The 14,021-nt window shown below is 43.8% G+C and overlaps 1 protein-coding gene across 3 annotated transcripts in view; it reads right to left on the minus strand.

The window, feature by feature from the left end:
* LOC309360595 (putative G-protein coupled receptor 173) overlaps positions 1-14,021 on the minus strand; it is a gene marked incomplete at its 5' end in the record, with an annotated part of 76,492 nt that overhangs the window by 25,492 nt on the left and 36,979 nt on the right. For 2 of the 3 annotated variants that reach the window (XM_081895218.1, XM_081895219.1), the window contains one exon: positions 1,343-9,458. The exons of the other annotated variant lie outside the window; for it this stretch is intronic. In XM_081895218.1, the coding sequence (XP_081751344.1) occupies positions 8,355-9,458 (1,104 nt within the window). In that variant the 3' untranslated portion in view covers positions 1,343-8,354. Of the gene's footprint in view, positions 1-1,342; positions 9,459-14,021 lie in introns of those variants that run through there. 3 annotated transcript variants of the gene reach the window in all.

Genomic DNA, 14,021 nt, shown 5'->3' on the forward strand with positions numbered 1-14,021 from the left:
GGGGGATGAGTATTCAGACCCCTGGGCTCTCACTTGTGGGGTGCCTCAGGGTTCTGTCCTCTCCCCCATGCTTTTCAACATTTACATGCAGCCGCTGGGAGAGATCATCAGGAAGTTTGGGCTGGGTGTTCATCAGTATGCGGATGATACCCAGCTCTACCTCTCTTTTAAATCAGAACCAGTGAGGGCAGTGAAGGTCCTGTGTGAGTGTCTGGAGGCGGTTGGAGGATGGATGGCGGCTAACAGATTGAGGTTGAATCCTGACAAGACAGAAGTACTGTTTCTGGGGGACAGGAGGCGGGCAGGTGTGGAGGATTCCCTGGTCCTGAATGGGGTAACTGTGCCCCTGAAGGACCAGGTGCGCAGCCTGGGAGTCATTTTGGACTCACAGCTGTCCATGGAAGCACATGTCAAATCTGTGTCCAGGGCAGCTGTCTACCAGCTCCATCTGGTACGTAGGCTGAGACCCTATCTGCCTGCGGACTGTCTCGCCAGAGTGGTGCATGCTCTGGTTATCTCCCGCTTGGACTACTGCAATGCACTCTACGTGGGGCTACCTTTGAAGGTGACTCGGAAACTACAACTAATCCAGAATGCAGCAGCTAGACTGGTGACTGGGAGCGGCCGCCGAGACCATATAACACCGGTCTTGAAAGACCTACATTGGCTCCCAGTATGTTTCCGAGCACAATTCAAAGTGTTGGTGCTGACCTTTAAAGCCCTAAACGGCCTCGGTCCAGTATACCTGAAGGAGCGTCTCCACCCCCATCATTCTGCCCGGACGCTGAGGTCCAGTGCCAAGGGCCTTCTGGCGGTTCCCTCATTGCGAGAAGCAACGCTACAGGGAACTAGGCAGAGGGCCTTCTCGGTAGTGGCGCCCACCCTGTGGAACGCCCTTCCAGCAGATGTCAAAGCGATAAACAACTACCTGACATTCAGAAGACATCTTAAGGCAGCCCTGTTCAGGGAAGTTTTTAACGTGTGATATTTTACTGTATTTTTGGTTTTTATGGAAGCCGCCCAGAGTGGCTGGGGAGGCCCAGCCAGATGGGCAGGGTATAAATAATAAATTATTATTATTATTATTATTATTATTATTATTATTATTATTATTATTATCATTCTTGAATATAATACTTTCTCTCCAACTTGCTAATTGGGTCACTGATGCAAGGAAACAGGGCAGTGAGGGAGGCAGCAGCTACAAATCTGGAGCATTTCTCCTCTACCTGAAGAAGAATGTATGCCTTTAAGTTGACACTGAAGCTTGCATAAGGTCACAGTACGGATGGCAGTTCAGCAAACACCCATACCAACCCAAAAAATTGCCAGGGACACATGCTGTGGTCAGGATGTTTTTATTAGTGCTTTCAATTCAGGCACAGCTCAGTTGATGTACATACAGTACACACACTCTCTCTCTCTCTCTCTCTCACACACACCCCTGAAAAAACATGGTCCATGCTTTCTTTTGCTCCATAGCTAGTGACAAAGGGCAACAGGTACTCAACAGAAAAAATGACACCCAACCATCCTCCATGTTCTTGGTCTCTACAGAGATCTGCTCCCACAGCAGAAGTTTGTGGTTGAGAAAATACTTGAAATAAATAAGGCTCTGGGATGGAAAGTTGAGGGAAGAATGCTGGGGTTTTATCAATTAATGTGTGTCACTATGCAACACTGTTTCGAGGCAATAACATTGCCACTTCTCTTGAGTCTTTTGCTAGCTCATGCTCAAGGACCCATGAACAAGAGTTCATTTCTAAGTCTTAATTCAAACAGTGCAACCATTTTCTCACTGCATGGATTGAATCTGATCACAGCAAATCAGTCCTGTAAGTACCTATTGCTAGCTTTCACACATTGAGGGCAACTCTTCGTAATACATTTTACATATGCAAAGGGCAACTTACAATGATGGCAGGCTGATGTGCAGGACTCATTGCTCCACCATGGGAAGAAGTCAGCACAGACTGACAAACCAGCCACAAGGTGACCAGGAAAGTACCCTCTTACTCTATTAGATCAGACTCTTGGCAGAAAGGTATAACCTAACAACAATTTTAAAACAACCCAGAAGCCAAATGAACACTATCTAACGTGGTAATATTAGTGCCAGTCTTGCTTTGCACTAAAATTTGAGAACCAAGAAAATAATTACAATTTTATTTATACCTCATCTTAATGTTGTATTTATATAATCATTCAGATGGGTGTTTAAAGTAATCGCTTACATAATCTCAGCAATTCTTACAACAACCTTGCAGGGTCAAATTATTATCCCCATATACCAGATAGAGGGCCAAGGTTGAGAGGTTATGACTTGCCTAAGGCCATCTAGCAAATTTACAGCTAAAATGAGATTTGGACTAGTCTTCCCAGCATACGCAATTGCTCTAGCTCTTAATACTTAGACCATGATTAAATTCACTAGTTACTTGCAAGCCCCATGGAAATAAATGGGTCAAGTTAGTTGTGGTTCAATTTCAATAAGGGCAACTAGTTTTAAATAGATTGGGGCCATAGTTTTAAAATCCTGCTTTTTCTGCATGCTCAAAGAACTTCATGTATATAATCTCAGTAATGTGTTTGTGTGTCTGTGTTTTGTTTTATTGGGTATTTTGTGTTTTTAATCTTATATTTTTATATTGTTAACCACCCTGAGATCTATGGATGAAGGGTGGTATATGAATTTAATAACTAATTATTGTAGCTGAGGTGAGATTTGGACTTCCCAATTTACACTATCATCCACCAGACTAGCAGCTCTCACAATGCTTAGTGTGAGCCCCATCTCAAAATAAGCACAACATCCAGGCCCTGACACACTTCCCTGCGATCCTACTGACAGGGGACAACAAATACTATCAGTTCTTCCTAGCTCATCCAATATGGATTGATTATCTTCTTACATTTATACTCCACCTTTCTTCCACCATGGAAGCCAAAAGGGCCACTGACCAGACCTAAGATCCGCTCAGCTTCAAGAAGGTGGTAGTTCCATGTGCCTTCAGAAACATGTTGTATGTGTGTACCTTTGTCCATCTCTATGTCACCATATTATTCTCCCTAGTTGGATGAGAAAACATTCTTCTAGCAAAGGGAGCCAAAGCAACAGTAATACTGTTGTCATCCTGAAAAAAAGTGAGAAGTGGGGTGCCATAGGGTTCTGTCCTGAGCTGGTTGTTGTTCAACATCCTTATAAATGACTTGGATAAGGAACTGAAATCTGCAAATTCAAATTTGCAGATAACACCAAACTGGGAGGGGTAGCTAGTGCCGCAGAAGGCAAAATCAGAATTCAAAATGACCTTAACAGACTGGAGAACTGGGCGCAAGCTAACAAAATGAATTTCATTAGGGACAAATGTAAGGTTCTGCACTTAGGCAGGAAGAACCAGATGCACAAATATAGGATGGACTTACTAGCAGTGCATGCAAAAAGGATCTAGAGGTCTTACTGCACCACAAGCTTAACACGAGGCAACAGTGTGATGCAGCAGCAAAAAAAGCTAATGCTATTCTAGGCTGTATCAACAGAAGTATAGTGTCCAAATCAAGGGAAGTAATAGTACCACTCTATTCTCCCTTGGTCTGACCACACCTGGAATGCTGTGTCCAATTCTGGGCACCATAATTTAAGAACGATGTTGACAAACTGGAACGTGCAGTCTGGAAACAAAGCCTTATGAGGAATGGTTGAGGGAGTTGGGTATGTTTAGGCTGGGCAAGAGGAGACTGAGAGGAGATAGCCATTTCCCAATATCTTAAGGGCTGTCACATGGAAGAGGGAGCATGCTTGTTTTCTCTTGCTTTTGTGGGTAGGACTCGAGGCAATGGCTTCAAGTTACAAGAAAGGAGATTGTGACTAACATTTGGAAAAAAACTTTATGACAGTAAGAGCTGTTCGGCAGTGGAACAGACTCCCACAAGAGGTGGTGGACTCTTCTGCCTTGGAGGGTTTTAAGCAGAGGTTGGATGGCCATCTGTCATGGATGCTTCAGCTGAGATTCCAGCATTGCAGGGGGCTGAACTAGATGACCCTCGGGGTCGTTTCTAAATCTTAAGAATCTATGATTGTTGGATTTCCACTTGAGAAGCCCAAATTAACCCCTACTCACTGGATGGCCTTGGGCAAGGTACTGGCCTCTACCTTCAGAGGGTTGTTGTGAGGATGAAATGATCCCTTGAACACACACAGAAGGAACAGCCTCCCTCAATAATTTGAGGCTTGCTTTTCTGTGCTTGTTGTTTCTAACCTGTACATTTCAGGATCCAGAAGAGGTCAATGCCAGTTACAGCTTGTTCACACATTACAGACAAGGCACAAGGGTGCCTATTAATAACAAGTTAACCTGTTTTCCAGGACATTCTTGATATGCATGGTAAAGGTTATCTGAAACTTTATACAGTTCCTGCTGGGTTGATTATTATTAATGCCGTTCAGAGAGCAGAAACCACTGACTCTTGGAAAGTGACTACTTAGTTGGTGAGGGGTTATAGACAGCACATGGGAACTGGCAGAAGTGAAGTGAGGCAGCAGTTCCATGTATGAATGCTGATTCCACACTTTTTTGCTGTTGTTAACACACTCAGACCCAGGTTCTTACTGAGGTAGTAAACCAGCACCTAAGCTGCACCTACATCAGGCTGCAAGTGAGAACATTTATAACCAAGCATTTCTTCAAACAAAATTTTTAAAAATCTCTGCACAAGGAAACTGGCATGTAAGGAAAAATGTTATTATGTGCTAGTTTTCTACGTGCAGTTTTAGACAGAGGGGCATTCAATCATTTAAGTCCTACATGTACCGGTAACTGAAGTCTAAAATGGAACAACCCAGATGCAGTTCTGAGTAAGAACCTGGCCTAAAAATGGTTTTTAAAAAATGAGGCAGCCTAGCATGCTTTGCACTGTAACATGAGAACTAGCCTTAGTTTTCACCTAGACAGTTGCAAGACGTTTTGGTGTCTAATGCAGAAAAATTCAAAGGTACTTCCTCCCTCACTATAAATTAACACGGGACACATTCCACAGGGAAGTTCTCCTGAAGTGATACCCTTCTGTGGAGTTCTACCTGTTGGATTATACACTATAAGCTCAAATCTGTCTGCCTCCCACTGTACAACCCTCAACGCTGCCCAAAAATCTGCCACCTGAAGCAGCCACCTCACCTTGCCTCATTGCAGAAATGCCTCTGGCTTTACCTAATGCTTCTGCAGATGTGTGGAATGGAAGTGACACATGCATTACAGCCAGGTGGGTGGCTCAAAAGACTTCAAATACTGTTGTGAAGTGGAACTGGTGTCTTCAGACATATTGTAGGTCTCCATTAGGGGAAGCAGACAGATTGGCTAAGGAGGAGAGAAACCAGTGTTGGAAGGACCAGTGGTGGAGCATATGCCCGCGCTGCCCAGGGCGGGTGTGCTCCTGAGGGGGGCGTGGCACGGAGGGTGCCCTCCCAGGCGCAGGAAAGCCGCTTGGGTGCCCAGAGCAGCGCGTGTGCCCTGCAGCTGGGGACGGAGCAAACCGCTTGTGGGGGCAGAGCGAGCTGCCCATGGCGGACATTTGGCACGCTGCCCGGCCGCTACTCCCAAGCCTCCCCCAAGCTGTCAAAATGAAGGGGGAAGGGGGGAATGCTGCTGGCAAAGCGGTGCAGCTCCCCGCCTCACCCCAACAGCTTGGGACTCGTGGGCAGGCGGGTGGCGCGCCAAGTGTCACCCCCCCCTCAGTGAGGGCACCTGGGGCAGACTGTCCCCCACTGCCTCCCCTTCCTACGCCCCTGGGAAGGACAAAGACCATAACCATGGGACAACTCAACAAAGATATATATGCGCACACGCACACACACACACACACACAGCGCTGTAGCTGTTAGTTACATTCTGAACTTAGCTTCTGTTTGGTGAATACAGATTTTTCCACTGTAAAATCAGGACTGGACTCCAATCTCCATTCACGAAGCACAAGCAACATTCCACCTTCCAAAAATACCTACATTCCCTACATGAGAATATTTGCCATTGGATGAGAAAGCATGGCCAAGTTTGGATTAGCAGAGGGAAGTGGCCTCAGAACCCACACAAAGACCTCCCTCTTCCTCCACAAGGCCTCACAAACTACATCACAGCAGCTGTTGAGAGTACAACATTCAAGAGGAAGTAATGAAGCATGTTTAGCAGCATGAAAGTGGCTTGTCTTTTCATGGCAGGTTCAATGCCAGTTTAGCCTATTGCACATGAAGACAGTGTTTTCAATCTACTGTTTTGCTGCAGACACATACACTGATATACAATAATAAATTATTTTCATCTTCAACCCCCAGCACTCTGGACTTGCACTGCTAGTGGTTAATAAATAAACTCTCTATCTTAGGGTTAGTTCTATGGTAGAAAAGGTCAGTATTTCCCACCAGGTACAAAAATAAATAGGGGGCCATTTGTTTAGGGCAGCTTTCCTGTAGTCCTCTATACTGGACCCTGCTGGTGGCAGAGAAGCACGGGTAGATCCATGAGCAGAAAGGAGTCCTTAAAGCAGAATTTAAATCAGCATTCTGGAGGCTCTCATTAAGAAACGGGTGTGGCTCGGGCATGTGGCATGAAGGAAATGTGTCTGCACCACCTTTTAGACTAGCCATCTGGAATGGCAGCGGCTGAATTCTGCAGGGGTTTGGTGGACAGAACACCGAAAAGGTTACCATCTTGTTTGGAATGGAAAGCATCTTGATGTTTGCCTTTTTGAAAAAAGGAATGCCAGTTTATGGGAACTGAGGGCTCAATCCAGGTTCACCTGCAGAAACTTCAGTGAAATGAAAAAGAAGAATACAAAAGCTTTTTTAAATTTCACTGGCATTTGCACAGGAGAATGTCCTGCTGGACTATGCTAAGGTATTTTGAAAAATAATATTTACAATTTTCCTCCCTCCCAAGAATACAAATATTCTAGGGGTTTTTTGAGGGCAAGTTTGGACATTTTCTTGTTATTTTTAAACTGAAGTAATAAAATTGCTGTACTGGGTGCCATAATCTGTCAAAAGTCCAAGCATATATACTTTCTGGAAGAGCCATAAAAACTTCCTCTATGGTTCAGGATTAAGCAAGAGTGGAGTAACTTCAACTCAAATATTTTCTTCATATATTGTATGTTTGTTTTATTTTTAGCCCTTGAAAAAAGCATTCTAGAAACTGAGGCAGCTAGCTTATTTCTGCTCCATTCACCATTTTCTTTTCTCACATATGGGTGGCCAAGGGCAAGGCTTAAAGGGACAATATTATTATTATTATTATTATTATTATTATTATTATTATTATTCTTTTCTACTAAAAGGACTCTGAATGGTACTTAACCAATGATTCCTCCAAGATTTAGCCTGCCCAGAAATCTAGTTGCCATACTCTGAAGTATTATGCTCAGAGTAAGCATACACTGAATTCATTTTAAAAATGATTTAAATAAGAAAAGGCCCTTTAAAAAAAATCTGACATGGGTAAATTTAAATTAGACTTTAAAAATGTGAATGCTTCTTCCTTTTTCCAAAGAGTCTAGTTTTATCTCTTTTCAATAAGGCCCCCCCCAAAAAAAAACAAGGAACAAGTTGAAACCTGTTCATAGTGCATCTCTTAAGTATAAAAGTGCAATTGTATACTTTCTCCTGTTAAATAATGGGACTTACTCCTGCCAGGTATGTATGCTTAGTATTTCAATATTTGAAAGCCAAACACCATAAAGGAGAAGGCTTAAAAATTCAGATTAAAGTCTGCCAACCCCAAGAAGGAAATTCATTTCCAGGGAAGAAAAATGCAATGCTTTCCTCCTGTAAATAGATGCCTCCTGCAAATTCATATCTGACAAAAATTAGAAACATTACCACACAGTAATGGATCTAGCATTTGACAGGCCTTTGGGCAAGGCAGCCTTAGTTGGTCCCTTTATCTTTCAAGTGGCAGGGGTGGGCAACCCAAGAATTTTCTCACATTACTTTTGCCCTTCTTGGGAGTTTCATGCCAAGGGAATACAATATGTTGTGGAGATGGGAGGCTCTTTGCTACTCATGGGGTATCCAACCATGCCCATCTTTTAGAGCTAGCCCTCGGAATTTTCTCATGGGTGGTTGTAAATAAAGCATTTAAAAATCATCCTCAAATGATTTCACAAAACGAAAAGAAAAGTGCACTAAACTTTGGAAAATTATAAGCAGCCGCAACTAAGACATGCCATGATTTCTCAGGAGGACTTGACTTGCCCTCTCTTTCTCTCAGTCAAACCATTGTTGTTCAGAAGAAAACAGGAATGGAGCCAAGCTACAGACAGTCCTCTTATGGGCCCTCCAACCCCTCATAGAGAGAGATGCCCAACTATGAGAACCAGTCCAGGAGGAGGTAAAGCATAATGGCTACGAGGGGCATGCAGCTGCTGAAGACCACAGGCAGGAAGACAAAGAGGCTGAGAAACCGCAGGGACCGTCTCAAGATCTTTTCAAGTTCACTATGAGAACCAGGACTGGCTTCAGGAGGCTTGTGGACATTAAGCCCCTCACCCAACCAAAGGCTACCTTGCCCTATCAAGAAGCCCTGACTCTTTTTCTGTCCATGGGCACCAAGAGGGCTGGACAGCAGATCTGTGGGCCGCTGTGGAAGGGGCACTAGTGTCCGGGCTGGGACTACCAGAGGCATCACCATGGCCTCCTGAGTGGCAGGTCGTGAGGTGTTGGGTGACACCACTCTCAAGCTGACAGGAGAGTCAGAGTCCTTAGATAAGCCACCTTGGACATTTCCCTCTTCCAGGTGGTTTAGAAAGCAGCCTTCTAGTAGGACAGGTGGACTATCACGACCTGGTCCTACCAACTCAGATGGTGCCATTGTTGCATACCCTGGCGTGCATCCTTCCTCCTCACTGTCCCTGGAGTCATCACCACGCTGCTTGGCATAGTGCAGCATGATCTCCTCTGCCAGGGAGCTGTTCAGTGCTCTCTCGGGGCCTGTCCAGTTGACTATCAGGTCACGGTCAGTCAAGACACTCTGCCGCAAGGCAATGAGAGATGGTGCAGGGCTGCTAGGATTGCCTGAACCTTCCTCAGCCCACTCCTCTCTTCCTCCAAGCTCCTCTGCTCGGAGCCGGCTCAGGTGGGACAGATAAAGCTGCTCCAGCTCCCGGTCTATGGCATCTTCCTCCAAGCGGTAGGGCAACTCTTGGTACCTTCTCAATTGCTCCTCCATGCATTCCTCCATGAAAGAGCCCTCTGTAGTGAGGTCACACTTGCTGAACTCAGGCACATCCCACTGCCCTACGGGAAGGGTTTCGGTTCCCAGTACCAAGCCCCAGGGCACTTTCAGCTCCTCATGAGATGAGGAATGGACCTTGAAAGCAAGTGCCTGTGGGGAATCGGTGAAATCCACAAGATTGTCTTTAGAAGGTTCCTTCTTTTCTGGGGAGTTGGTGGTGATTGTGAGTTCTGGAATCTAGGCAAAGTGAGGAAGAAGAAAAGATACATAGAGAAAATGGCAGAATGTGATTTTATATTCAAAGCAATAAACACAACCATTTGTGGAGCTGCTGGGAAACCTTGCTAACATCAAGGGTCATCATCATGATTGCAAGGGACGTCTCTTTTTTGCTCATACTAAATGTTAAGAAATGCCACCAGTGTATTACACTTTGCAGCGTAGAACACTTTATGCAAGCCGTTGCAGACCAGAAAATGAAAAATAGCCACCTTGTCTACCCTCCATTTTCAACTCCAGACCAATTGTTCCAACAGATACTGTATTAATCAAATCTCAAACAGTTCCAGGGCTAGGGACTCCACAAGTACATTTGCTTGGCAAAATGTTTCATGAACATAGATTGGGAAAAATCTTCATGGCGTTTTAGTCTAATGATACAGTTTACACCTAAAAGAAAGTAAGGGCAAAATGTCTGCCAGGAGCCCTGCGGGTCAGGCGCCACTTCTGCCACCACAGCTGCTCCCTCCGAGGACACTTGCACCAGACCAGAATCCTCCTGGTCCTGGGCTCAGGTGAGTTGCAGAGTCACCTCATGCCACTCCCCACATTCTCTCACATGTGCAGCTCATCCCTGAGGCAAGCTACCGGGCCTTCCGTGGCCTACTTGCTGCTCCCTCTGTTCTGGGTTCCTTGCTGCTTCTCCAACTGGGGAGCCTGGACTTGGCCAGCACTTGGGACTTGGCCTCATTTTCCTTCCAGTTTGTATCTAATGCAAATGGGCAAGTTGTTTTTTAAGGAGGCTATTTTTCTAATTAATTAATTTGTTACTAAATTATCATTTATGTATTATCAATTTCATAAAATTTATAGACTGCTTGATTGTAAAAAAGCCCCCTTTGAGTTATTAATGCATTTATTTATTAATTAAATTTACATCCTAACCTTCTTCCAGAAGGAACATGGAGTGGCAGTAATTATGTTGTTGTTGTGGCTGTTGTTGTTTTTAAAATTTGTATACTGCCATTCATCCAAAGATCACAGCGTGGTTCACAACATAAAAATACAAAATTGGAAAGCAAAATACAACAAAAGCATAAACAAACCAATAAACCCTCTCTCACAATCAAATTTAAAAGACCACAGAATGTTTAATCAGCCAAAAGCCTGATTATAGAAAAATGTTTTGCCTGGCCCCTAAAGATATGTAGTGAAGGCACTAGATGAGCCTTCCTGGAGAAAGCATTCTGCAAACAAGGAGCCACCACAGAAAAGGCCCCCCTCCAGACCTCACATGGAGGGGCCACACAAAGAAGGGCCTCCCTTGATGGGGAGAGGCAGTCCTTGAGGTACAGTGGTACCTCGGGTTGCATACGCTTCAGGTTACAGACTCCGCTGGCCCAGAAATAGTACCTTGGGTTAAGAACTTTGCTTCAGGATGAGAACAGAAATTGGGCAGCGGCGGCGCGGCACCAGCAGGAGGCCCCATTAACTAAAGTGGTGCTTCAGGTTAAGTACAGTTTCAGGTTAAGAACGGACCTCCAGAACGAATTAAGTTCTTAACCCGAGGTACCACTGTACTGTGATCCAGAGCTGCTGGAAAACCAGCACTTTGAATTGGGCCCAGAAACTATAACAAACTACTGGAGCCTAGACAACAGTAGTTAGGCTGTCCCAGTCCAGAAAGGGGCACAGCAGGGCCACCATTTGAAGCAGATGGAAAGCACTCCATTCCACTGAGGCCACCGGGCCTCAAGCAACAGCAATGGATCCAGACGTATTTTATTTATTTATTTGATTTATATACAGCCCTTCACCGAACGATCTCAGGGCAGTTCACAAGATAAAAATACAAGTTAAAAACACAAACAAATAGTTAAAACGAAAACAACAAACCAATAGCTTCCCCCCCTCAAAAAAAAACCAACACGTTTAAAAGGCTGCAGAGTATTAATCAGTCAAAGGCTTGGTTGAAGAGGAACATTTTCGCCTGGTACCTAAAGATATACAATCTTCAGAGGCAGCCCTACCTATAATGCATTGCTGTAATCTAACCTAGAGGTTAACAAAGCAGGCAACAGAGTCATCCCTGTCCAGAGAGGGGCGTAGCTAGGCCACCAGCTGAAGCTGATGGAAGGCACTCTGCACCACTGAGACTACCTGAGCCTCAAGTGACAGCAAAGGATCCAGCAGAACCCCCAAGCTATGTACCTGCTCTTTCAGAGGGAGTGTAACTCCGTCCAGAGCAGGGGATCTCCCATCCATCCAGTCTAGAGAACCTCTTACTCACAGTGCCTTTGTCTTATCTGGATTGAGTTTCAGTTTATTGGCTCTCAGATAAATATACTTGAAGTGTGTAGTGGATGGAGCATATCCATTGAACTAGACAAGTTGTGGGCCTCCAGATGTTGCTGAACTAGAACTCCAATGATCCCCAGTCAGCATGGGCCAGGGATGGTTTCCCAGACGTGGAGCCAGCCACTCAAGTGAAGGACTGTTCGGAGGTATAGTCCAGGTGCACACCACCCTGAGCACTTTGAGTGCTAGTACAAGTGTTATTAAACAATATTTGCCACACAAAAAAGAAAAGTGGAGGAGAATGTGGGGAAGGCAAGAGCAGAAATCCTAGGAGGATGAGAAGTCATTGGCCTTACCAACCAGAGTGTTCCAGAGAAAGTGTGGGACAGGCTGGGCTTCCCATCCAAAGCAGGAAGAGTGTTGCCTTGCAGAGCAGATTTGTGATTTGCTGCAGTTAAGTCCCTTGCTTCCCCTAGTCCAGCGGATCTCAACCTGTGGGTTTCCAGATGTTGTTGGACTACAACTCCCATCATCCCTGAGCTCTGGCCTTGCTAGCTAGGGGTGATGGGAGTTGTAGTTCAACAACATCTGGAAACCCACAGGTTGAGTAAGGCTGCCCTAGTCCCTTGTATTTGATTTACCAAATCAATATTTCTAAAATTTAGGAAATTATTTTTCTTTTTGAGGAATTTTGGTTCTAAAATTGTCAGAAAAAGTTCTAAAGAGTGAGGTATAAATTGTTTGAATGAATTGTACATGGTGGTATGTTTAAAACCATAGTCCTTTAATGATAAATATGACATTTAAGTTTATCTCCTTTTATCAATATCTCCAAATGCAGCATTTATTGAATTCTCAAAAAAGAAGATACAACATTTATAGAAACTTAATTCCCTGAAAAAAATTCAAGGCTGAGGCAAAAATGTGTTCAAAAATCATCTTGCATGGCATTGAGAGGGTGATGGGAGAAAGAGTTCATGTATAGAAATGAGAAACATATATGCAATGTAAAATTGAAAGAGGACATTTGGAATTTTTTATTAATACAGGGATCCCAATTGGTGGATGGTTTGAATTAAGAGAGTGCTACAAAAATAGATATTCAGAGCTATTTAACATACTGGACAGTTATAAATCTCTGTAAAACAGGTGTAAGAAAATCTTCTGGTTGCTACAAGAACAACATTTGCAAGCTGCTGGGAAAAAAAACTGAACCAACCATGTTGAGAAAATGGCTATGAATGGGTTTCTGAGCAAACTTGTGATAATGTATATAAAAAAAATCAAAACTATGTTGGAAATGCCAAAAGATACAGGGGACCTTCATGCATATGTGGTGGTCATGTAAACAAGCTAAGAATATTGGGAAATGATTTATGTAGAATTTAAAAAGATGTTAAGGATGACATTTCCCCCCAGAATAGAGATTTTCCTACTGGGTATAACAGATGATGAAATTCCTAAGAGGGAACTTTGTTTTTTTCTCTATGCAGCTACAGCAGCTAGAATAATCTATGCACAAAAGTGGAAGGACAAAGGAATCCCTACAAAAGAGGACTGGCAAAATAAGTTAATCGAATGTGTGGAGTGAGCAATTATGGCAGGGAAGATAAGAAATCAAGATGAGTCACATATAAGTGAGGAGTGGAAACACTTTGGAGAATATTTAAAGAAATATAATAGTCAAATAAACTTCCATGTAGGGCTAGACCTATAAGCAGCAGTTAAAAACAATTAGAATATTGTATAGAATTAAATTGGTAGGTATTAAAGAATATGCAGCTCAACAAGAAACAAATAGGAAGCCATGGAGGGATGGGTGGGGAAGTCAGGGGATATGGGATAATTAAAGATAACTGTAAGTTGTATGTATTGAAATTTTGAAAATGCATAAATAAAATTTTGAAAAAGAGAGAAAATGGCTATGAAATTTAAGCAGAAGCTTCCAAACACCCCCTTGTGGCTGCAATGGTGGAAGAGAGGGAGGAAGGCATGTGGGAGCACAAGGTGCACCAAGGTTTATTCCCAGAATGTTAAACCATGGCTTAGCATGTTGCCCACAGGCGGCCAGTGTGTGTCCATGCACAGCTTTGGTGATGACATCATGGCTTCTTTAAATCAGTCTCCTACTGCATCTAATCATTGTGAACCAAATAATGGAGTCTAGTTATTAAGTATACTGCAGTTAAGAAAAGATGGGTACTGGATGGCCATAACCTTGAACAGGTAAAATACTTCAGTTACCTAGGGCTCACATTCCATCATACAGGATCTTGGCAGCAC

Source organism: Podarcis melisellensis (genome assembly GCF_964234715.1).
Source record: "Podarcis melisellensis genome assembly, chromosome: 17".
NCBI classification, from domain to species: domain Eukaryota; kingdom Metazoa; phylum Chordata; class Lepidosauria; order Squamata; family Lacertidae; genus Podarcis; species Podarcis melisellensis.